This window comes from Pleurodeles waltl, chromosome 9 (genome assembly GCF_031143425.1).
Source record: "Pleurodeles waltl isolate 20211129_DDA chromosome 9, aPleWal1.hap1.20221129, whole genome shotgun sequence".
In the NCBI taxonomy this organism is placed as follows: domain Eukaryota; kingdom Metazoa; phylum Chordata; class Amphibia; order Caudata; family Salamandridae; genus Pleurodeles; species Pleurodeles waltl.
In genome coordinates, this window is record NC_090448.1 from 862419700 (window position 1) to 862446726 (window position 27027).

Genomic DNA, 27027 nt, shown 5'->3' on the forward strand with positions numbered 1-27027 from the left:
TGTATTCTATACTCCTGATTTAGCATTGCCTTGTTATTCAAAACCTTATGATCTACACAGTTGTATTACTTTGGTAAGTTGATGATTGTTAAACTCAGCCCCATTGTTCCCCATTTTCCTTGGAGGAGTACCACACAAATGTACTGTCATCACTGCCAACCTCGTGAAACCTCATGAAACACTGCATTGATCTCACTGGTGAACCTCTGCCTAAGAATGAAGTTGTATATAATGTAGATCAGTGGTTCTTAACTTGTGGTCTGGGTCTCCTCGGGGGGGTGGGGGGGGGTCAATGAAGCCTAACATGGGAGGTCCACAACCGCTTCGAAAATTAAATAATATGAACAGGTTAATAAAATTTATATTTAAAAAAGTAGCAAAATGTAAAACGTCAAGTTTTAAGACGTTCTGTAAATAGGAAGGAATTTGAAATTGGAGGCTAGAAATTGAGTTGGTATTCTCGGATAGATTGTGGGAGCAGTCCAACTGCATCACACAGACTATAGGCCTTAAGTCAATTGAGAAAAACTGAAACCATCACATTAAAATGTTGTTTAAAAAAAAAAATAAAAAAAAAAAAAAAAAACTTTGTTTGTGAATTAAATTAAATATGTCATTGGGTACTTTTTATTGAATGCTTGTTTCTGTATTTTTGTGTATTGTATTGTGGTTCAAATCACCCAAAATGCTTTAGACTGGGGCCTTGGTTTTCAGTAATGACTTAATGGGGGCCCCTAAATTCAAATAACGATTCAGTGAGGGGCCCTGGGTTCTAGAAATGATTAAGTGGGGGTCCACGTAAGTCAAAAGGTTAAGAACGACCAATGGAGATTATTCTGGTCTTAGAAATGATGAAGGAAGGCTAGTCTCATAATACGCTCTCTGCACCTTGCATGTAATAATGGAGTCTCAACGTTCCTGCGAGTACAATATGCCCTAGTTGCTGAACTAATTGCTCTCACTTGCACTTGTATTCTAGCTACTCAGAAAAAGTGTCACTGTTTCATGGTTTCAAAATATACCTTCTGGATTGTTTCCGATTTTGGACTGAATACAAGAGAGTTTCCTTAACTATGCTGGTACTCTTATTAGGAAATGATCCTATGTGAAGGGGTTGCTTGTGCTCATCAATTCCAAACGGTTAACAATTGATAAGTGGGGAGCCCACCAATCTACCCAGGATAAAGTGTCTAGGGTCAGTGCTCTTGGTGATAATGCTGCTAAAATGCTGCTTGGTCTTCCAATCCTTATAGGACTCCATATGAATTCCAAACTACTGAGCCCTTCATACCCACCTTACAAGGTATGGGATGACAATAATGCGTCTACAATACTGCTAGTTATTGCCACCCACAAAACAGTGTTTGATGTATAGGTTGAACCATGCAATGTGTATCAGCTTAAATGGAGAAACGTGAAAAGTAGGCCAAAACAAGATTCAAATCCTACTGATGAACAATACATGTAGGGGGTGGAAACAAGTGAAGTAAACCTTCCAAAAAATGTGCCACTTGTGAACATTTAAACAGAGAAGGTTCATGGGAAGGCACACGATAGAAGAAGGGTAGGGAAATAGCCCTTAGCTGCAACCTCTATCAGACCCTGCTGTGCAGGGTACAGCACAATGGCAAGATGTCAGAAAGTTTAGACTGAAAGAGGGTAATTTCTTTCAACTCCCTTCACTGAACGAAGCTAGCCCACCAACCTGCATAGTTGGATTTGGTGGCAGGCTTTCTCACCATCACGGACAGTGACTTCATCAGGACGGCTTAAATATTCTAGCTGCCACAGCTCAATCTCTACGCAACTCATTGCACAGTATGGAAGCTAAGGTGGAAAGCAGGTCTGTTCTACACAGCAGAGGAAGGGGCAGCTTAGAATGTATCAACAAATGGGAATACCATATCTTCTGAGCCCAGTCTGTTACTATTAGAATACAGTTTGCTCAATCCTCTCACACTTTTTACAGTAATTTTGGCAGAAGCAGGATCAGAGAAAAATCTAGAGAAGACTCTGAAATCAGTTTAACCTGAAGGAAACTCCCCTTCCGCGCCCCCCCCCCCCCCCCCCACCCCCCAACCAGGCATATGCAGTGGGAAGAGTATGCCACACAATGAAGTACACTTCTTGTTCTGGGCCATGTCAAAGAGATCCACCAATGGAAACTCCGATCTGGAGATGATCAACTGCATCACTGAGCTATGTAGCTCACGGTTGTGCTGTTCTAGTAACACAGCTTCAGCCTTCACATTGAAGGAGCATTTTAGTTGAGCCTCCACCGGAAATACTTACCATCACTGAATCTGCAACCACAGGCTAACTGCCTCCCAAAGTAGGGTCCCAGACACCACACTGCCCAATCTTTTAAATACAATGGAAAGTGGTGTTACTGTCCAACAATATCTTGACGGAGGTTCCTATGAACAGCTGCTCACCATCAAAAGGTGTGCATGAGTATGTGGAGGGAGTTGCAGCACTAGAAAATCCAGGGAAATGCATCAAACTGAGTTGGTTTTCACGTGGTCTGTCAAGGTAACCGCTGCATGCTTTGCTAATTCTCACAATGCATGAACATGGCAACAGAGAAGTCAGAAACAAAGACCTTACAGCCCAGAGTCAAGCTTCATTGTCTCAATACCAGACCAAAATGGGTTTCTTCTACACAGGAATGACAGGGTCCAAGAAGGACTGACTGAATGTATGAAACGCCTCTGTCACTTGTGAGGAAGATTGCAAGATCTCAGTCAAAATGTTTCACTTCACCACTATAAAAGACAAGGTTAATTCCAAGGCTACAGCTGCTGTACATACTACAGTCATACATGAAAAAACCTTCCAATGAATCATGCTCAGAAGATAAAGATATGTCTACTTCTGGCAAAGGATCCAGGCCACTCATAATATTATATTCTGTCTGGGTATTGTGAGTGCTCTTGAATCAGAGATGAAGACCTTCTTCATTCGGGGAAACTCTTGAGCCCTAGAAAGCATTCTATGCCAAGGAAACATCATTAAAGTTTGTTTAACTTTTTCCCTTGCCACACGGATGTCTTCTGCATTCAAAGGCTTCAAGAGTGGCATCGTGGTCAGCTCAGCGGGCAACATCTGCATTGGTGCTGTAAGAGGCTCCAACTTAAAGAGAAACGTGCCTCGCTAGGCTGTGGCTTCTTCTGGACTACTGGGGCAAGAAGCCTGTGGAGGTGTGACATCTGGAGGCATTGTGGGTGGAGCTGCTTGAGTAGACACGCCATCAGAAGGGTGCTCCCAAATGGAAGTTGGCCCAAAAGGTGAGGTATCCATCCAAAAAAAAAAAAAATATCCAACAATGCAAGTCAGGAGGCTTCAACCTACGATGGGTTAGCCAATGGACCCAGACAATCCAGTCTTATCTGTGTCAGTGGAGGAATCTGCTCTGATGACAGGAAAGAGTTTGGGTTCAGGGAACGGTGTCAATACTCCAAACACCATTGCATTAGGACCACTCCTTGAGGAAATAATCGTCTTCTTCCTATTACCTTTTTTGGGTTTTTTGAGGGAAGATTTTTCCAGAGATGGTATCTTTATAGGTGACTTACGTGCGTATGAGAGAGATCAGCAAGACATCTGCCTTCGAGCCATTGAAATAATTTGGCTCCTGCTTCCTGATATTATTTGATTCCATTGTGACACTAGAATAGCAGGCAGCAGCCACATGCACCAAACCAATACAGCATATGCAATTACCATGTAGATTAAAAAAATATACCTTTTTGTGGCATCTTAAACAAGGCTTAAAACCTGAAAGTTTTATAGGAGGCTTAGACTATTCACCGCTCAATGGTAGGAATTTTGTGGTGAGACGGAGCGAGTGCTGTGAAATTCAGGCTGATGAGGTGTAGAAAAACAGGAATTCATGCCAGTTGTTGCCTAATATAGTCCAGTGTTGTCATGTGTAGTCAACGAGTTTCAGATGAAGCCACATAGCACCACCTGGCAACTCTAGAGAGCTATTGCAAGGTAAAAAGTTTCCCAGAGCCGTCTGATGCCTGCAAAGGATAATTCCTAAGATGAGGAACGTGTGGGAAGATGTATCCATGAGACGGGAGCATAATTGGAGGTTGGGGAATGAAAATGTTTATATTTGCTCTGATCATTGCCATGGTTTTCCTGCTGATATTAATTATTGTCCCGTATTGCCTCGGTGAAATACTTCACGAAAGGCAAGGTAACTTCAACAACGTACATCTTATGATGATAATAATAAATTGGATTATAGTATCTTAGGAAGTAAACAAGATGGAGAGGGTTAGGATTTGCTTCATTTAACGACTATTAAGCTCTTTTGATGATGTACTTGTTTGCACAATAACATAGCACAAAACGAAAGGAGGTGAAATTAGAAACTTAAACAGCTTGATTTCAATGAGCTGTAACTGTAACCTGCAGGGCCAGGTTTCCTACATGCTTTGGATACCTTAGCTTACTGGATATGCCCATCTCCAAGGGCAGAGGTGTTGTGCTTTGGCACCTCAGACATAAAATTTACAAACCAACCTGCTCAACTGCAACGTATTCCATTTTTGTCACATGTGAAGGCCATTTAATAATTCTCATGCACACAACTAGATACATGTTTGTATTCTTGGTGAGAATGTAGTTATGTGCTTAACACTAGAAACCAAGTGTGATGTTTGGGTCATACCTTATCTCGGGGAACACTCCTCCATCTACAATACTGGGGAAATCGCCTGCACTAAGTTTTCTGTGACTCAGAGACTGCTAATTATCCCAATAAACATTTCAGACTCAAACTAAGTAGGAGTTTTCTTTGACAATAGTCAATACCTAAGCAGTGAATCATTCAATGCAAATTCCTCCTGCTACAAATATAACAAGCATTTGTAATGCAATAGGTCCGCATTTGGTTGGGTTAGAGCTATTGGCGTTGTAAATCAATAACTTTTCTTGCCACACAAATTGGTCAACCCTGCTGCATAATTTGGTCCTCTCTGTCACATAATTCCAGTCACCCTGCAAATTACCAAAGCATATCCATTTACCTTCTTCCTCTATCTGCAGTAAAAAATAAAAATATTGCCATTATTTAGTATATTTTTTATATTACTATTTTGGGGTCCCCTCAACCTAGTGTGGGGACCCAGAAATTACCTAGACAGAAAGAGCACATAGTGCAGTGAGTTATGGGCTAAAATGTTTTGTAAAAGGAATGCCCAGCGAAGTATTATGGAGTGAGTTTTTGAGTGCAGTGAATACTGCAGTATCTTGACTATAATGCTCACAACAGCCCCTAGAGGGCACGACTATAAAAATAACCTTTGTACAAAACGTGGTCATACCATATAGTCAGCCCCTAGAGAGCATAACCACATGAAAACAGAATGGCAGAATGTAAGGCAGTGCAAGCATATATTTAGCCCCTAGAGGGCGTAGTGCATTACAAATTTGCAAGCCTATTAGAATAATACTACAAACAAGGCCCTTCAAACACAAATTACTCCCAGCTGTAAAACAAAAGTTACAGCTATGAGAGAGCTTAAAAAGGCCATTGAATGGTATAAGAGGTTACTATTTTGGGGTCCCCTCAACCTAGTGTGGGGACCCAGAGATGACCTAGACAGGCAGAGCGTGCTGTGCTGACTGTTTTGATGGTGGTCCAATTGTCCTAGGACCACCACACGGTGAGTTATGGGCAAAAATATTCTGTAAAAGGAATGTCCTGCAAAGCTTTATGGGGCAAGTTTCTGCGTGCAGTGAATATTGTAGTATCTTGATTTTAATGCTCACAGGGATGTGGAATTCCTATCGCCCCACGCACAGGACATATTGTTGGTGACAAGGGCCACAAGTTTTCATGTTTATTTTTTCCTTGGGACAAGCAGGCCCAACCCCTTGCAGCACGAACCCTTTGGCTACCAGTGTACAGGGAATGGAACTGTCTACCTCAACTGCAATGTGTGTGTCCATAGTCAATGCTGTTCGAACTTGTATTTATGGTTCATTAATGGAAAGCCTTCATTGTTAAGGTGAGCGCTGCAAATAAACGTTTAAAAGTCACGCTGCATAACTGACAGTGGTTCCAGTAATAAAATTAGAAAAAGTGTACACACGTTTCAAAAGTTTAATAATATGAGGCTAAGTATAATGGTCCTAGAATGCTCTCTGATTAGATGCAAATATTTGCAGAAGCTTGTTGTTCAGAAAAAAATGCAAATAGGAAAAAACGTTTTGCTACGATGACATTTTAGGTGCTATTTCTTTAAAGCCTCATTTAGTAAAATGTGTTGATGGATGCATCCAAATGGAAAATTAGTGTAACCATTTTCAGCAAAGTTATGGAGAGCATTAAAATAAACAAGCACTAGCAAAGCCAACCGATTCAATCATTTTTTGAGTGTCTTTTGGTTTCGTCAATACGTCTTGTTTTGACATGGCTTTTGTAACACTTTATTGTTGTGGGAGCTGCCTGGCCCTCACCATTGTAACAAAAAAGATTTTGGTGCCAAAAAGCACACACTGCCACCAGTGGCGTAACAGAGGCCCCACAGCCCCCTCAAGCCCCCCCCCCCCCCTTAGCGCACCCCCACCCTGAGTGAGTCTGGACAAGGGGGACCCTCCTGTTCTTTGCAGGGGACTCCCTCCCGTTTTGTTATACCACCAATTGCCACAGAAGTTCCTTGCACTGAACAAAACTACTTTGTGTGCCAATATGCTCCTTGTGGAAGAGCAGAATGTGATCACTCAAAGTAAAGCCAGCTGATAGAGAAATAGAAGTTTAATAAAAACTAAATTTCTTTAACGTCAGAACTTTTTGGGGTCCAATTCTTAAAGAAAGTCACAAGTGCACCCACGGTATATGTCTTTGAATTAGTGGTTTTTCATGAATTGACATGAACTTACAGACGTGGACCAGGAAATCGTATTCCTAGAAAATATTTGTGAACTAAATTTTAACACCAGCAAATATGCATGCGTAGATTTGCTCATGTGAAAATCTGTTGAGCGTTTACAAGTTCACTTCCCCTCCAACCACTTTTTTCCCAACCCTGAAATAACTTCTGCCATTGTCAAGAGTAAATTTCCAACCTTTATCATTACGGAAAAAGAGTAGAGAAGAGCTGGTGAAAATCCTTAAAACATGCAACTTAGTATGTTTACAGAATCAAAGGCATTCCAGCCCTGGATCTATTGCGCACTGCATCCTCCAGCCCCAGTATGTAGATCTGCGGAAAGGTGGCAAAATAAGGAAATTGCTATACTAGCGATTGAAATTGCAAGTACTCAAGACTTACTATAGTAGTAGCCCTGGCATGATCAGAGAGGCTATTATCAGAGCTCATACTTTATGAGATTGCTGCCATAATTTGTTGTCACACTACGTGGCACCAAAGGGACAAGTAGATTTTTTCATAGGACAAGTAGCTCTAAGAAGCAACCTGTCCCATGGACAAGTAGATATTTTATTAAATTCCACACCCCTGTGCTCACAACAGGCCCTAAGGGACACCATATGGTCATGTAACCATATAGTCAGCTCCTAGCGGGCATAACGACATGAAAACAGAATGGCAGAAAGCAGTGCTGTGTAACCATGTATGTAATCCCTAGGGGGCGTAGTGCTTTACACATTTTCAGGCCTAGCTGGCGTACTGTAATACTATTAGAAAAAAGGTCCTTAAAACACTACTCTCAGCTGTAAAACAAAAGTTCCAGCTTGAGAGAGCTTAAAGACATTGAATGGTGGGAGAAGTTACTATATTGGGGTCCCCCCCCAAACTAGTGTGGGGACCCAGGGATGACCTAGGCATCATGCTGAACGGTTTTGGTGGTGGTCCCATTGTCATAAGACAACCACAGGATTATGGACAAAACAATTTTGAAAAAAATGCCCCGCAAAACATTTATGGGGTGAGTTTCCAGAGTGCAGTGAATATTGTAATATCAGCTCTCCCGCTGTGCTGGGAGAGCCGCTTTGAGAATTTCTGTGTTTTTTTCTGTGTTAAATGCTGCTGTTTTCTAGGTGGATGTAGTGGAGGATAACAATGTAAATGTGCTCCTTGGGTCTATTCCCCTGGGCAGAGAAACCTTAGTATGTTGACTTGCAAGTGATACATAACAAGAGGGGGCGTGTTGCAGGATATCATTTGCATGGTGGAGGAGCCCTGTGTAGAAAAGGTCAGCAATATGCAGTTTAATGATGGGTAAAAGATAGTGCAAGATTGTGGTTTGTGATGTTTGTAGGCACAGGAATGGATTTATAGAGGGATAAAAAGTAATCTTTGGTATGAGTTTTAAACTGTTTCAGTAGCTCGTCCCATTCTGTTGACGGGGGTATTTTCTTAGCTCCAGAACTTCTTCACGCCAGAGAGCGTGCTCTCAGAGACAGCCTGAGAAAGGACTGAATTATGCCAGTTTCAGGGGACAGTTTATGCAGTGTGTGACTAGTAAAACAGCTAGGAGTTCTGCTACCACTTTCCAATAACGTCTCAGCTCAAGGCTTGACCAGAACATGTGACCATATAAGCATCTAGTCAGCGGCATCTGGGGCAGCAGCGAGAACTTGTGAGAGTTAAATATGATCTGTACAGGATATGAAAAACTGATGAGATTGAACCAGGTGTTCCTGGAAATGGTGGAAGGATGTGCGAGGATACTTTCCCATTCAGTGTTATTGAATTCTCTACCCACCTCAAACTCCCATTTGTCCTGTAATGGGTCTAGTAATATAAGCATATGTGTTGTCATTCCAGTTAATAACCATTTAACAATATGGTGATTCCTGCCTATTATATAGATCGCCTGCATGACATCATGCATTGTTGTTTCATCGACGGTTATGCAGTGGCGCTGCAGCATGTGGAGTTGGGAATTATAGGTGAGAAAAAGGCCTGTGTTATACTGTTCACAGAGGTCCTCGAAGGTCAGCAAGTGTCCCTCCTGAAATAGCTCACCCATAGTCTCAATCCCTATGTGTGCCATTTTCTAATGCAAGCAAAGGTCAACTACACGGACCTCCTGGTCAGCGTCTGCCTTGCCACGAACTGAAAGCCTGTCTGACTGTCAGTTCGAGGCCCTCCTCCACCCTCAGGCTCCTTCCTGCGCCTCATCCTTGATGGTCTAGTGGCCATTGACAAGTAAGTGTCTCTCGCTATCTCTCCTGCTTCTATACTTCTGCCTTTTCTTTCACTCTTTTCACTTTTCTTTTTACTTTTGGCTTCTTCCACCTCTTTTCTCGTTATCTGTCCTTTCCTTGACCCTCTCCCTCCTGCGCTGCTCCTGTCCCTGCAGCCCCACTCCCCTCCCCCCGGGAAGCACCTTTGACCGGATCACCCTCCCCTTATTAATGGCGGCTGCAGCGTGTTGAGAGGGCAACTACACTGACCTCCTGGTTAGCGTCTGCTGCCCTCCTCAGCTCCTCTGGCTGCTGCCTCTGACTTGCCTGGGACCGAACTGAGAGCCTGCCTGACTCTCAGTTCGAGGCCCTACTCCACAAGCAGGCTCCTGCCTGTACCTCATCCCTGGTGGTCTAGTGGCCATCGATAAGTAAGCATCTCTAGCTATCTCTCCTTTACTCCTGCTTCTATACTTCTGCCTTTCCTTTCACTCGTTTTTTAATTTTGGCTTCTTCCATCTCTTTTTCTGTCCTTTCTTTGACCCTCTCCCTCCCGTGCTGCTCTTGCCCATACAGCGCAGCCCCTCTCCCCCCACCACCACCCCCCAACAAAGCACCTTTCCCGAACTCGCGCCTCCCAGATGACCAGACCCTCTGCCACCCTCCCCTTACTAATGGCGGCTGCAGTGCGGCCGTGCGCAGTGGGTGTGCCAAAGGCAAGCCCGTCCCCACCCAGCACCAGGAACCCTGGATCTCCAACAAGTCATCCCCTGACCAGCATCCATTACGACACCATCACCCTCTACCGTCTTAACACCGGATGTCTCAGCGACTGCCACTCCACATCTCCCAAGGACATTCACGGATCTTTTTCGTGCAGGAACGCAACTTCAGTGCCGGCCACAACATGCAGAAGGTACTCCCCACACCTGGAAACACCAACACCCACCAAAGCCCAATCAACAGCCGCCTCCTGAACATTCGCTCCCTCCACCAGCACGCACCGAACTCTGGGATTTGATTGACACTGCCCGACAGGACATCGCCTTCATTACCAAGACCTGAACCAACCCCACCTTGGGACTGGACATTGCCATCGCCATCCTGGACGGATACAGCATCCTCAGGAGGGACTGGCCCTTCCACCTGGGCAGAGGGCGCGCCATGGTACACAAGTCCTCAGTGCTTATCAAGGGCAACTCAGAAGAACAGTGCATCACCATGGAACACCTTCACTTCCTGGTCACCGATCACAACTTCTCCATCCGCGGCACCGTGATCTACAGACAACCGGACCACTGCCCAGCATTCATCGACGACATTGTAGACATCGCCAACCCCCAGGCCCTGGCGTCTGATGACTACCTCCTCCTCGGCGACCTGAATTTCCAACTCGAGGACTGCAACGATCCAAAGACCACTGTTCTACTTGACAACCTTGCCACCCTCAGCCTCAGACAGCTGATCACTGCACCCCCGCACGACACACTGGACCCCATCTTCACCTCAAGCAACCGGATTACCATCAAGACCATCTCCACCCCAGACTGGACCGACCACCGGTGCTTACACTTCACCAACACTACACCCAACGCGCCCACAGGATCCCCCACAGGAAATGGAATGAAATAACCAACAAGCAACTCACCACAACTCTCGCCAAATCCCTCCTGCCTCCCTCCGATGACGCCAACACCGCAGCGTGCAATCTTAACGCATGGATCACCGAATGCGCCGAAACTCTAGCCCCCCCATTCCATTTGACATCGGCCAAGGGCATACCAAAGAAAGCCAGCTGGTTCACCACCGAACTCCAAGAATCCAAATGCACCCATAGGCACCTAGAGAAAAAAATGGAGGAATAGCCAAACTAGCGAAGACCTCGCCTCCTTCAGAGCCACAACCACCATCCACCACCGACATATCAAGAAGGCAAAAAAGAACGCACTCCGGGAACGTATCAACTCCTCCACACACAGCACAAAGGAACTTTTCTCACTCATCAACGAGTTCACAAATCCCCCCTTTGAAGCCGCCAGCATCACCCCTTTGCAAGACCTCTGCAACAAACTCACCACCTCCTTCCACTGCAAGATCCAAGACACCTACGTCAGCTTTCTCCCGGAAAACCAACGCAGCCACAGAACCTACAACCGACCCACACCCCAGAACCCACCCAGACCATTCACAGCTGGTCCACACTCACCACAGAGGAAAAAGAAAGCATCATAAACAGCACCCACTCCGGAGCCCCCCACGGACCCTTTCCAGCACCACATCTACATCAGAGGCAGCACATCCATCACCCCAGAGCTCCGCAACATGATTAACCGCTCCATCAACACTTGCACCTTCCCCGAGGACTGGAAACACGCAGAAGTATGCCCCCTCCTGAAGAAACCCTCAGCCGACCCATCAGAACTAAAGAACTTCCGGCCCATCTCGCTGCTAGCCTACCCGGCCAAAATACTGGAGAAAGCCATCAACGCACAACCACGAAATTGCAACGAGGTCAAAAACTTTCTAAATGGCTCCCAGTCTGGGTTCTGCAGCAATCACAGCACGGAGACAGCGGTTCTTGCAGCCACCAATCTGATCACTTCTAGACTGCGGCCACACCCCAGCACTCATAGAGAACACGATGCACCAGACTCCACGACGTAGGAATCCACAGAATAGCCCTGAAATGGATCAACTCCTTCCTCTCCGGAAGGACTCAGAGGGTCAGGCTCCCTCCCTACACATCTAAACCCACATGAGTCAGCTGCGGAGTTTCCCAAGGATCCTCTCGGAGTCAAACTCTTTTCAACATATGCATGACCCCAGACTAAGCCATTCAGAAATCAAGGAATGAACATTGTGCCATACGCCGATGACACATAACTCATCATTTCCCTCACCGAAGACCCGGACACATCTAAAAGGAATTTCCACTCTGGAATGGAAGCAGTTGCCAAGTGGATGAGAGAAAGCTGCCTCAAACTCAACTCTGACAAGACAGCTCATCATTTTCAGAAACGCCACATCAGCATGGGATGACTCCTGGATGTCCACATCTCTTAGCACCACTCCTTCACCGACTGAGTATGCCCGCAACCTAGGCATCATCCTCGACCCTCCCCTATCTGTGACCCGATATGTAAACTCAGTCACCTCCTCCTGCTGGCATACCCTCTGCAAACTCTAGAAATTTTTCCAATGAATCCCAGCAGACTCCCGCAGGACAGTCACCCATGCCTTAGTCACAAGCAAGCGTTACTATGGCAATGCTCTCTACGCCGGCACCACGACGAGAAACATGAAAAAGCTGCAACATATCCAGAACGCCGCTGCCTGACTTGTCCTTAATCCCCCATGCCAAGAACATATCTCCCAGCACCTGAGGACCCTCCACTGGCTCCCGATAGAAAAATGGATCATCTTCAAGCTACTCACCCACATGTACAAAGCCATACACAACGTTGGACCAGCCTACCTGAACCACTGCGTCTCGTTCCACACCCCAACCATATCCCTCCACTCCGCTCAACTAGCTCTGGCCACTATCCCTCACTTTCTAAAAACTACCGCTGGAGGACAATCCTTCACATACATCGCAGCAAAGAGCTGGAGCAACCTGCCCCTATACCTCAGACAAAGCCTATCGCTCACCATCTTCAGGAAGAACCTCAAGACGTGGCTCTTCAGATGAGTCTCCACCTATCACCCCCAGCGCCTTGCGACCCTGACAGTTGAGCAGCCGTGCTTTACAAAAACTGATTGATTGAACGTATCACTTGTTGGGAAAAGGGTCAGAAGAGAACTGGTCGGCGCATAAAGGAGCATACAGGCCATTAAAGTAAGGGCTCAATGATATCAATAGTGGGCTATCTGTACCAAGCAAGCGGTCAGGCATGCTGTGCAAGGAACCAAACAGATGCTCTGAAATAGACTAAACATAGGCCATGGCTCAGCCTTAGTTGCAGTGTCCTCTAGGCAAGTGACTGAGCCACAGTAGTTCTGAGGCGAGGAAGTAGAGCTCGAAGTTTGGTGCACCTAGGCCTCATTGTTGACTTAGTGGCACTCGTTGTCAGGCATTTCGCCACATCATTTCCCCTAGGGTATCCAAAGACTGAACACATTTTGTAGGACGTCATACTGGCAGATATCTGAAAGAGTAAATAAGGCAAAGCAGCATCACTATTTTGGCAAAGGCAACTCAGTCTATCACTCACAGAGCCAACATCTTCCAGAAAGACACTGGATGGCAAAATGTCCCATGACCAGGACAAAAACCAGAGGGGAGAGAGGACATCCCTGCCTCGTGCCCTGGCCTACTCTACTCATATTGAGAGTGAGATACGATACCCAAGGTGAACTCTGGCTGATGGGTTGGCGAGTAGAATAGTCGAAAAAGCCTAAGAATGCGCCTCCCCAAGACAAGCGGGTGGAGCACCTCAAAAGTAATCCCAGTTGAGGGAGTCAACTGCCTTCTCCAGGTCAAGCACACTGAAGCAGGAAGAAGGACAAAAAACTTTTTTTTTTTTTTTTTAAATAAAAAATAAATAAATAAAATAAAAAAAAACGCTAAATGTTCTCCTCTCCGGCACAAAGCTGTTCTGATCGAGGTGAATGAGCAAGGGGATCAGGGGAATCAAACGGTCCGCAAGGATCTCATAACGTGCGTTGAGTATTGCCAGTGGTCGATACGATCCTAACTGTGCGGTCTCTTTGCCTGGTTTCAGTATGGAAGCTACAAGGGCCTCTTGCATCATAGAGGGCTAAAAACCTTTTGAAAGAGCAGTTTCATATAAAAGTCTGAGACCAGGAAATGCAGGTATGTTTGATCAGTCTCCAATGTCAATACCATGTTACAAATCGCTTCCTTCATCTGAGCTCTCGAGATAGGCACCTTGATCTACTGCCGTTGCTCTTGGGGGATTCTCGGAAGTTGTATGTCTCTGAGGTATGCTGTAATGTCAGAGGTGCAAAAAGAACAAATGATGGACAGAATGCTGGACAAATCAAACATACACTCCCAGTCACAAATCTGGGTTTAATCCATTGTTTTTTTCCTTGCCATATCATTCCACTTTTGACCCAGCCATGTGCAAATCAGTCTTGACCCTGCTCCCAATGGGAGTAAGTCCAGCCCGAACTGTAAGGCCAGGTCCTGCTTGGACTGGAAACAAGCGTCCTGGGGCTGGTTTAGGTGTATCAACACTCACCAGCCAGGCTAGCTTGAAACCGTTGGCATTGCGAGCAAGGGACCCACGTCTGGGCATACTCTTCCCACTTAGAGCGACAAATGCAAAAAGAACAGATGATGGACGGAATGCTGAACAAATCAAACATTCACCCCCCGTCAGAGACCTGGGTTTAATTCATTGTTTTTTTGATCGCCATGCAATTCAAGTTTGGTCCCAGCGATATGCAAACCAGTCTTGACCCTTCTCCCAGTGGGAGCAGTCTAGCCCGAACTGCCAAGCCAGATCTTCCCTGGACTGGAAACGAGCATCATGGGACCAATTTCGGGGTATCACCCTTCATCAGCCAGGCTAGCTTGAATTTGGATTTAACCCAGATCTGTAACTGGAGGTGAAGGTTTGACAATGTTCAGCATTCCGTCCATTATCTTCTTGTGTTGCTATAGTCACCCTAAGTGGGAACAGTATGCCCAGACATGGATCCTGTTCTCACTGTGCCACATGGATCCTGTTCTCACAGTGCCACTGGATTCAACCTAGCCTGGCTAATTAGGGAGCTACCACTGTTTAACTGGTCCCAGGATGCTTGTTTCCGGTCCAGGGAGGACTTGGCCTGGCAGTTTGGGCTGGACTGTTCCGATGGGGAGCAGCATCAAGACTGAATGGCGAGAACATTCAATTAAATGTAGCAGCATGTCTCCCCAGGCCAGAGGCTGGTAAGGTTAGATCCGGGACATGGTTTGCTATGGAGATGTTCAATCATTCCTCTGCAATTTTCAAAGTGCTAGACTGTCGTAGTTTGGACTCTTGCTCTGAGCAAGACTGCTGGTTTAAGGATGACAGTACTTTTGTTTGTAGGCGACTGAGTCTTTCCTACAACAAGTCGCAACTTTTATCCCAACCTTACCGGCTCACTAGCAGCACCTCACCAGAAACACAATAGTAAAAGGTGATTTATGGCAGCCGTTTACGCATGGACTCAAAAATGAGATATCTCAGGGAGTGTCGTGGTTAAACTGAGATTACCCTTTTCTCACAGATATATTATGTCTCATACAAACACAGGCATTGACACTGATGCAGTAAAGTTATAATAGCTTTTTATTTAGCATAACTGCAATTTGCGATAAGTTGCATGGACTGCAATGATTAGGATAATGAATAAAGCAAGTAACAGTATTGTGAAGACGAGAGTCATTGTTACGAAGACCCCCACCATTTTGCAATACATAGAAAAGATATGAGATGTAAGATGCCCTAATACCCTAATGTAAAAAGGCCTAACCTCCTACCTAAAGGAGAGCTGGTTTTTTTAAACCTAATTTGCCAATGCCATGTCCATGAGAGGAGCCCCCAACCCTCGTTACCTTGGAATGAGGTCTCTATCTCAGACTCCGCAGGGACACGAAGACTGGGTCAGCGTCAAGACGACTGCAGAATCGGTATCAGCGATGGTGGCGATGCCCTCTGGTCGGAATCCCTCTGATTATCTGTCTAAAGTGTGATATATTTATACAGATCTACAAGGTCCCCTGACGTAGGTGTATTCCTAAACAATAGATAACAGGCATGCTTGGGACGGCAATTAATATCAAGAATCCCTCGAAAGTATAGAGAGGGAAAATCCCTAAGTGTGAACACCTACTGTTTGTTTGTCTTTGGTGCTTGATCTTGACGCCTTGGCACAGTGACACTGATAATGTAACTCATAACAAGTGGCCTAACTATAAACAAGGCAGCCATCTTAGAAGAAATAAATAATTAAATGGGCTAAGACAGAGCAAGCTAAGTAGGTTAAAAGTCACTAGGTGATGGGGGCATGAGTCTACAAGGCAGAGGCTAAGCTAACTCCTGTTATCACAGTAAAACGAACTAGGATTCACTAAAGACATTATCATGAGAGGTACAAATTGAGATGTAGAGATCTTTGGCACAACATTCAACGTTACCATAACTTTATCATTATATGTTAGCTTTATTATAGAATAATTTAATAAGGTTGTTATTCTCAATGGCAATTCACCATTCAGTGGTGAAGAAGTTTTCAAGCTTAAATGGCATTTAATAGTCCGGTCACTTCTATCCGTGACAACATTGTGGTCATAGGTAACAGTGATTAGGAATGGGCATCAACTTCACTCACAAAAGATTTAGGTGGGAATAGATACAAATTGTCCTTGCTTTACCGGAGATTGACCTTCGCCAAAAGAGATATAGCTAGAGAGTGGAAGGTGGCGACCCCTTTGTCACTGGTGGTGTAAAAAGGGAAAAGACCACTGTATGGAATTGGAGATTGTGGTGTAGAAGGCGAGGCACTGCCCCTAAAAACATCCCAAAATCCGTAGGGAGTAGGTGGACTATAGCGGTATAACATTAGAACCGGTCCGTCCACGACACCACCTGATTGATTATGAAGTACGGACATTCCAGGGAGGGGGACAGGGTGAGACAATCAATGTCACTGAGACTACATCTGTGTATGGCAGTTGATGAGTGAGAAGATGGATCTGAAGGGCGGGAATGTTTTGTTGGTATTGCTTTTTACTTTTTTCTGTTCATATTATCATTCTGCTATGTAGACCATGCTGGACATGTAGGGGAATCTCTCTCACACAAAAGCAATAAAATAAGCTTACAAAACAAAAATGTATGGGCATCAACATTAATGTTTGGTGGGAATGTCCACAGTGCTGCTGCTTCACAATACACTTGAAAGAAGAGGTAAAGGGGCATGTCAGACCTGCCCTATGCATGCCACTTGTGCTGAAAATCCACTTTTTTAGGTGTTCATTTATTTAGGTTCTCCTAAACCTTCCAGGTCTCTCAGCATCTTCTTGGACGGGTTACGACAAAGCTTAGTGCACGTGACAATGCGGCTGTCACATAGACACACCACAAACAAGGAATGTTGATCCTTATGTGATTTCTTGCCTCTGTGCAACAGTGAAGACCTGCAAGAATGGTCTATTGAATAAAAGTGGAAATATACCTACCATAAACAAAGGCACACTCTTTCTTATTTTAAAAGAGACATAGGAAATAGGGTTTTGGAGGCCAGGCTTGTATGCGGTTTGAGCCCATTTTTTATTTTATAATGACGTTCTTTCATATTATTATTAAACATTTGTTTAATACATGAAAAATTAAAGCAAACTTTTACCTATATACAGGCATTCTATTTTACTTTAATTGCAGAGCTTTTGCTCTCCGTTTTAAATGCATAATGGGAACCTATGCATGGGCTGGACTGTTCAGTTTCATTGAATATCAGTGAAAAGCCATTGGCACAGAACCTACTTACAGAACAGCAAGTTTTATTTCACAAAAACCTTGCTTTTGAAAACACTGAAACAGAAGCAGCATTTCTTATATCAAGAAACTGACGCCAGCAAAGAAATGCAAAATAAACAAAGACAAATGACATTCAGGTAATCAAACCTGTAAAACCATATTTAAATTCTTAAGACATCATTGATGTTAGCAAGGGCAGAGGTCCAGCCTATAGGTGCTTAATTTGCACATTTTTCCAAAAATCTGAAACAATCAGAAAATACTTTGTGCAGAACATGGTTCAATTAACTAGTATACAATGAGAAATAAAATCCGTTTTAAAAAAGGTAGCTTGAAATTCACATAAGCCTACCAGTAGTTTGTGCATCGCCCCCAATCTCCACTTTGAGGATCTGCAATGAGGCTCCAAAGTTTGGCTTGAAGAAAAGAAAATTAACCTAGTGAGCAACAATGTCCAAATCTGTAAACAGGTTTTTCAGGCCAGAACAACACAAATGTATAAACTCTGACTGGAAGCCAAAACACTTTGCTGATCTTATGTAAGACAGTCAATCTGGGTAGCAAGGTGACCATAGGACAAAACATTTGCATGGAAGTGCCAGGACCAAAGTGCACTGGAAAAGACAATTCTGGATGAAAGTGATCATCAATAAATACAAAGAAGGTTTAAATGCACTGAAAGTAGGAGATCAAAGTACCATTATCGCTGCAAAAATAATTTAACCGACTACTTTCATTTAGAAGAATTGAGAACAAGGAAATATGCATATATTATTCAACAGCAGTCCATTCAAGGCTACTTCTTTCCTTTGACCGTAATTAATCTTTCTATTTTTTGCACACTGATACTCAATTTTATTTCTAGTTGGTCATTTCTACGTCTTTACTTGATTAAAGTTTTAAGGATGTTGCTTGTGTTTACCAATGCATTTCATGAGGAAGTAGAAAACATTTCTTACTCCAATTAGAGGAAGTTGAATGTGTGCTGTTTTGTATTGTAATCTTGCAAAGACAGCTGTACAGAGTATTTCATAATGTATATTGATACTAAACACAAGCATAGTATCAAACGTATTCAAATGTGTAATGTCCATCCACATTCCCAAGGGCTGTCAACTGATTTAGGCAACCTTATAATTGCCATCCTATTTCAATACTACATGCAGCAGATAAGATTCCAGAGACCTATGGCTCCATTCAAATTAGAGAGTATTTCAAGGCTAATGATTTGTTTGATGAGCCTCAAACAGGCTTCTCCGCAATAGGAGTGTAGAGAGTACAGAGTCTGTGTCTGTGATTGATAACCAGAGAAAAATTCCAGATGGCAGTGTTGGGAGTGCCTGGTTTAAATAGTGCCTAATTTTATTTGTCCTCTTCACCTCAATACTATCAAAGTTAAATCATTTAACTTGTGCTGGTCAGCATGACTCCTAATTATCACGTAGGCTGCTTAACAACCATTTTGAGCAACCCGCTGGCATAATCCAATTCCAAAACGTTCATTTTGAGGTCGACCTCATGTATACTTGTTACGGCTTAAAGCAATTTCATATGTTGGTTGTAGTGTCGTTTAAAAATTCTTGCTCGCTAGTGGTCAGTTCTGCCTTTTTCTCCCTCCTTTTTATGTTTCAGGGCAGTGACCAACTACTGTATTATTCCACTTTGGTTTCTTCATCTGTTGCGGTGATGGACTATTTTTTATTTCTTTGGTGCTCCCCTTTCACTGTGGGTGTTTTAAGATGGTCGCTGCCTGCGTTTTATTGCGGCATTCCGTCACTCCCATCTCCTCCCATGTCGCTGACATTGGTTTTCGCAGTATTCCAGTGCTGTCCTCATTTACCTCTTGCTCCTAAAATAAGCTTATTTGACAAAAGCAACACCCGGTTGTTTAGCTCATTGCTCACAAAAGACCACAATATGCCCTTCTGGTAGAATGTAGCTAAACCTAGAAGCAATGATGTGAAAATTGCTTAGCCTCACATCGTATCTGGAGTCTCTCCTTCAGAGCCCCTCCACCAGCACTTAGGACATGCACACAGGGCATTGTTTATCTCCTTTATTGGGGACATAAATCTTCTCAGGCTGCTCTGCTAGTTGAAATGGGAGGCTAGAATGCTTGCAAGACTTTTTATTCTGTTAAAAGAAAAAATAAAATACTTTTCCAGCCTTATTTTCCAATTTCTGTTCAGAAGTTTACACAACATGAGGTAGTGGAGTCATCTTCTTGTCTCTCTTGATGTCAGTAGCCGCAAGTGACCACCAAAACATGGCAGGAAAAGAAGAAATTGTGAGACCGGGTTGGCTAATTTATGGTGCAAGAAAAGTTCAGTTCAGAATTTACAATGCCACTAGCTGTAATTCAAGAAAATGCCAGACCTATTGCATTGTAAATGCTTGTTACATATACGCTGATCACACTCGGATCATTCTCTACCAATTCAGTAGTGAGAAGTTCAGTGCACACCACTTTATCCTTTATTGCCCTACAATGGCCAGCTTGTGGTGCTGGGTAGTATTATTAGCTGAGCTCTACAAAGCCTTGGCTAAACCATAGATGTAACCCTCAATTTAATATATCCCACTTGAATGGTCGATAATCACAAACAAGCTCAATAAACCTACAATCCATTTATCTTGAGCCAATCCCCTACATTTTGGTGGATTATACATTAATAAAAGCTCTGGACTCCACAGATTAGATGTTACTGTGAAACACGTGTTGACTGTTGTTCTGAAGTGTTTGAGTCACCATGAATGAGAAGTGTCAACAGTCTACTATTGTTAATGCATATGTACTCTCCACATGATTTGGTTATCAGTGTGAAAACTGAAGTTTTTTAATAAGAGTGGATCAAAACTCATTATATTTGAATAAGATCGACTGTTTGCACCAAAATTCTTTTTTTTATTTTTGAAATATATGATTTTGGTATTGCATCAAACAACATTTATAGTGCTTGGCCCCTGTTACATTGCTTAGTAACTGCAGCTAATATTCAGCATTAGCGGAGGTTAGGAATTCCATGTGCAGCTATACTCAAACTGAACGCAAATACAACCAAGATGCTGGTAGCAGTCAGTGAGGACCTCCAGGGGTGGCTTTTTTTGTTTCTAAAATAAAATGAAGATCCTTACGAATTTGGTGGTGGTCATAAGAAACAGAGAATGCAGATGAGATGAGAATATTTAATGCGCATGGTCAATAATACATTCTAATTTATACAAGTGAACTAAAAATTAATTATATTTAAAGTTACTTACAAAAATACATTTCATACAGATTAAATGTAAATAAGTGTGCAGTTATGTGGAGGGAACAATTACTGATTATGAAACTACAGACGAGCAGGTTTTAAAAAAAAACAAAAAAATAAAATAAAAAAAAAACACTTGTGATACTTTGTGTACAGATTATAAAAACCTGTAGAATCATTACAGTAATTTTAAATAAACAGTACAAACAATATCTTGTTGACTTATCCTAGGTTTAACAAATAGTTACAAAATACTAGCAATGCATCAGGTAATCTGGCTTAATGAATCCCACAGACAGTTAACATAAAAAACAACTTAAAAATGGAATAAGGTCAAAAACAATTTGAAGTTCTTAATGTTTTCAGAGTGGCACGGTGAGCAACAAAATGTATTTACCTGTACGGGATGACCTTTGGTAGGCTGTGTGCGGGTGGGGGGGGAGTGAGGGGGGCAAGGGCCTGGAACTAGACTGCACCTGACTATTCGACAGGGGGGTTGCTCAATCAACATTACCCTTGAAATTTGATATTTGTTGTGATTGGTCTCTGAGTAGCGGATAAATAATGGGACTTTTATTGCTGTCTGCTATATTGTACAATGGCTGTTTCAATGTTTAATAAAAAGATATTTAAAAAAAATGTAATTACCTTGAATAAATAATCGAGGATCTGTGTGCGGTAAGGTTCTGGATAATTTACGAGAAGCCGCGATGTTGCCTGAAAGAGAATGTGAGACCCACTCAGAAAGAAAGAAAGCACTAGTCAAATAATGCATATATGCCTCACAGTTTAGATGTCAGGCAGTAAGGAAATCAGAAAAGAAGGCCGTTAACATAGACAAAGCAAAGGGAAAAAATGATGCAATGATTAATTAACTGGATGTATTCAAAACAGTAGACCAAAATTTCACATGAAAGAGAGCTTTTTGTGAGCTTAGACACAAAGCCACATTTTCTGAAAGTCCTGTACTTATAAATTTCTAGAGCACTAATTTGCAAAAAAATATCTTGGCATTGGGAGTACTAAAAAAAAACAACCTGGAGATATAACAAGAGAAATGCTTTTTCAGCATCTGTGAAACTTCCCAAAAATCAGATTTATGGTGCGGCTCCAGATAGTGAACTCCACCTCTAATGGAACTTCATATAATCATGTTTCCTTGAACTTCATCAAACTACAGCAAACGCTGGATCTGTTTTTGCACTTATTTATTTTCACTTGTGTGAAACCTCTTCTTACCAAGGATAGTCTAAATACACTAGTCAGACAATACTGTCATCAATGTTGATCATTACATAACAGCTATGGTGTGCAACTGTTAATGCGCAAAGGTTTTTTCCTTCGCTCACAAGACAGTGGTAAGTGCCAATTAAGTTCCTTGCTTTCTTGTTGTCAAGCACAAGTTTACAATACCTCCTATAGAAAAAGCAAAACAATGAAGTGGAGTCTTTGATTTTTCAGAAGAGGTGTGCATTATGATCTCTCAATACATTATATGAGATGTCCCCTTCAAATGTAATATGCTTTGTAGGAGTAGCGTCCTTCTAATTACATCTTAAATTATGAAAAACCTAAACTGAGCTGGCACAACTTCTGGCTTCTGTAACAAACACCTTCTGTAATAGCACTCTGTTGCAGATGATGTGCAATAAAAAATATAAGTCCTCCATTTGCACACACGTTTGCTGGCATGCAGTTGAGGGACTGCACTTTGTGCATATGCTCTCATTATTATAGAATTATGAACAAAGGCGAACTGGCCACAGTTAGGGGATGTGGCACTTCGCCCATTTCCCAAGGAAGGCAGGGGGTGGACATGAACGTGGGCCTATCAGTGGAGACGGGATCGCACCAACGTTTAAAGGGGTCATTACGAGTCTGGAGTTCACATGAACGCTAATCTTGCGGTGGCACCCCACCCCCAACAGACTGGCGGTGGGACCGCCACATTATGACCACCAACACCGCCAGGCTGCCAGCAGCCTGGTGGTCCCGGTGGATTTACATCCTCCAGGGCAGCGCTGCTTGCAGCGCCGCCCTGGGGATTACGAGTCCCCATCCGTCAGCCTTTCCATGGTGGTGTCAATGTTAAGGCCCTGTTCACCGCCGGCCCTGCTGTGAAGTCCTTTTAGGGCCAGCGGGGATCTGATGGTGGAAAGGGTTTGGCGGGCAGCTTCTGCTGCCCGCCAAACTCTTAATGACCCCCTATGTCTGCATGCACGGCTAAGATGACACACAAATACTCTCAGCAAGCCACAGATTAATCTACCATAAAATTATTGCTTGCTGTGCGGTGAAGAGTAGGAGACATGCACATCAACCAACCTTTATGCTTTACACCTAGTTAGGCACCACGGCAAGTGGTGCCTCTTTACCTGTACGCATAAGCAGCACATAGATTGAAAAAAACAAACCTACAGCGGTGGACTAAATGCAGACAGGGCTGAAGCAGAAAGAGTTTGATAGCCAGATGCACGCTGCAAACAGCTCAACAGTATTTTGACAATGTCCCAGCTCTTTATGTCTTTCAAGAGTATTATCAACTGCAATCAGCAAACCTGTACCATATGTGTACCTATGATTTGTGTTTTTTTATAAATTATATGACATCTTCTTGGTGCAATAGCAGAGTGTCTCAGTACCAGACAGTTTTATAATACAGTTATGAAAGACCAAGAGCCCAGTCTTGGACTACCATGCACGTTGGGATAGGCCAACCTTAATCTTTGGCTCATTTATTATTCTTTAATTTATTATCCTTGCCCACCTGGGGCACACTCAGTAAGGGAAATGTTGGGACTGTGGGGTGAGCCCCAGGGCCCCCACCAGCCTGCTGGCTCCCCAGCCTAAACCTGCGGGCATTTATTTATATGCCAGAGGGCACCCACAACTGACAATATTGTAATGGGCTGTGGGGGAGGAGCCCCAGTTCCCAGTGCCCCTGTTGAATCCCCAGGTAGAGCCACCTCGGGTGCAGAGTGTTAATCCACTCCCACAGGGGGAGCAAATATTGCCGATGCCCCCTCCCTAAATCCAAAAGGCAGCTATCTGGGGCTTCTGTAAGGCTAACCCTACCTTTTTTTTGTCTGCAAATCCTCAGTAGATACACAAAACCAACACAATTAGATATGTTTTTGTCCCTGTGTAAAATGTGTTTTGGGACTCCACCTCTTTCTCTCTGCACCCACTTAACAGATAACTCAAGAACTCTCCAGGCTGGAGCCAAATTGAATTAACTTTATTTTTGGAAGGTTTTGTGAAGATATGCCAAAAAGTGCCCAAAGTGATTAGAAAATAAAAAAGTGACTTTTCTAGGGAAACATGGCTCTAACTATAACTACCCAACGGAGGTTGATTTAGCACAAACACAGCCGAAGGACACTGAACCACTTAACATAATCACCAGATTACATTAAACAAAGGCAGATTACATTTATTTTAGGAGATTAAGTGATTTGCCCAGAATCGAAGGATGATGAGCTAAAGCCAGAACTTTAACCTGGCTCCCCAGATGCAAAGTCAGCAGCTCTGGCCCATAAGGCATATCCATATTTCTCAATTTATATCAGAAGTGGTATGGTTGTGTATGATCACATATAGTGAGTACCTTCTCTGTTGAAATGGGTAAGTGAAGTAAAACAACAGCAGCAACACATAGTGAAAGGTACCCCTGTGGCTGTATTACATAAAGTGCCCTCGGCGCTCAACGGGCGTATGTGCCCTCTTTGCACCCTCCCGGGGTACTTTGATATTACAAAAGGGTCTGCGCTGGTGCCCATATAGCACCATCGTTATCCTTAGAGAGCCTTCCCCCATTTGCAAAGGGACGTATGGCCCCATGCAAATGAGGGAATCTCTTTGACTCTGCACCAGCGCAGTATTACAGAGGTAGAAGCAGAGGCAAACATGCATTTAGACGGCGCACGGAAAGGGGGCCAAAAAAAGGTGGCACACTTTCAATGCTCCTTCTAATGGCAGCCCTCTGGAGGGATGAAAAGGGGGCCCATGGATCCCCAAGACATCCCCTTGCAGGTGGATGGAGTCACTCACTGCACCCGCCTGCAAGGGCATCTCTAATCCCTCTGAAAAGTGCAGGCGGGATTTCTTTTAAAACTAGACTTGGGGACATTGTCCAGCACTTTTGTACTAGTGCACAGACCAAGCTGATTATTTTAAGTATTAATTCCATATAGACCAGAACCTTTGTGAAGCACCAAAAATCGGCTCACAACCCACCATTGGGTCCCGACCCACAGTTTGGGAAACACTATGCTACAGTCTAACATATCACATCTTTCAGAAATAAAACCAAATCGTTAAAAGATCCAACCTAGCAATTAAGCTGTAGATTTCTGTGGGGCCTTTTTTGTGAATTAAGTAAAATATTTTTTAATTTGTGTATTTTGTGTACACTTTGTTGTCTATTTTTCTGTATTGTTTCGAGATTCAAATCCTAGAAATTATTTAGGCAGGGGACCCCCCAGTTTCGAGTAGTATTTCAGTGAGGGTCCATGAGGGGCCTTGAGAATACCTGTATGCAGCATGTAAGCATGAATGAAAAGAAAGAAGGGTAGAGTTTGTAGGCACCTTGCTCACTAATGTACAGAGTACCAGACTATAAAAGCTTGTGGTGTCAATTTTGTAATCCGTTGTGGAAAATAATTCTCCCAGTGGAATGGTTTTGATCCCATTTGAGCACAGTTGCTTTCTGGAGGAATAGTGAAAGTGACAACGGTTAATACCTATGGTTGGTTATTAAAAGGGAGTGATACTGGAAAATAGAGGGTTAGAAAAAGGGCTGTGCAGAGCATAGATGAACATTATCTTAAGTATGTTGTGTTATCTTGAATACAAGTGCTTCATTTCTAGTAGCATCACAACCGGTGTAAAAAATAACAGAAGGCCTTGTTCCTGGTCTGTTTGGGTGACATATTGTACACATAACAGACTTTGTATATGAATGCAATGGAAGTATATTTTTTTGTGCATGGAGTTGTACCTAGATATACAGATCGTATGCGCAAGGGTTATTTGGAACCTCATGCTGTTTTAAGAAAATGGCATTTAACATCTCTGTTTGAAACTTCGCATTATGCTGATGCTTATAGTCTAATATCAGTCTTTATCAACGACTATGGTGATGTCTTTGCCTATATGACGAACTGAAAAAGTAAACACTGTATCTAAAAAGCTACTTATACATTTATCACTTGACCCAACATTTATTCTTTAGTAAATGTAGACAGGAGATTGAAGCAATTAATGGAACGGTTTTCTTTTGGACTTGTGGATTTCAATGGTTGTAATCTCTTTATCTAGTAATGTTCTTACCTTGATGGTGTTGTGCTCATGTCACCTACTATTTCAGGTCTTCTAATAGTCCATATAACTTGAAATCTAAGTTTATTTGTTTTGTAGTACATTTCCTGCCAGTGATCAGTCAATGGTGCTTTAGTGTTCCCAATTCTTAAGTTCCTTTTGTGCTCTGAAATTATTGTTTGATTTTATGATTGGTTCTATCCACAAAACATTTACACAGGGACATTTAATGAGGTGTATATAGTTTTATGTTTAATGTGTTGCAACATCCTTTGCTTTGATTTTTTTTTTTTGTTCAGTCGCCTGGTATTAGCCTGTCAGCCTTAGAGTGGTCTTCCCCAAACTCTTTAACACTCTCCTCAGTTTTTTCTAATCTTGTTTTTGCTGGTATTAGGATTGCTAACCAGTGCTAAAGTGAATGTAATCACTCCTTAAAACATGGTAATACTGGCTTATCCCCAGTTGACATATTAAATTTATGTATAAGTCCCTAGTAAGGCGGTACAACATGTACCCAGGGCCTGTGAATTAAATGCTACTAGTGGGCCTGCAGCCCTGGTTATGCCGCCCACTTAAGTAGCCCTTTAAATACTTCAAAGGCCTGCCACTGAAGAGCCTGTCTGTGCAGTTTTGAACTGCCATTTCGACCTGACAAAAGAAACCTTTTGCCAGGTCCAAAATGTCCTTTTTAATACATATGAGTAACCCCTAGGGTAGGCGTTCGGCAGCCCAGAGAGCAGGGTACAATTTAATTAAAAAGTAGGACATGTACTTTAAGTTTTACATGCCCTAGTAATGAGAAACTCTTAAATTTGTTTTCACTACTGCAATGCCTATTTCTCCCATAGGATAACATTGGAGTTGCGTT

The 27027-nt window shown here is 43.2% G+C and overlaps 1 protein-coding gene across 6 annotated transcripts in view; it reads right to left on the reverse strand.

The window, feature by feature from the left end:
* The window catches only part of GALC (galactosylceramidase), a 358534-nt gene that overhangs the window by 318539 nt on the left and 12968 nt on the right, over window positions 1-27027 (reverse strand). For all 6 annotated transcript variants that reach the window (XM_069208123.1, XM_069208124.1, XM_069208125.1 and 3 more), the window contains exons 2-3: window positions 21489-21557; window positions 17939-18002 (exon numbers count right to left, since the gene is read on the reverse strand). In XM_069208123.1, coding sequence (XP_069064224.1) covers window positions 17939-18002; window positions 21489-21557 — 133 coding nt within the window. The remainder of the gene's footprint in view (window positions 1-17938; window positions 18003-21488; window positions 21558-27027) is intronic.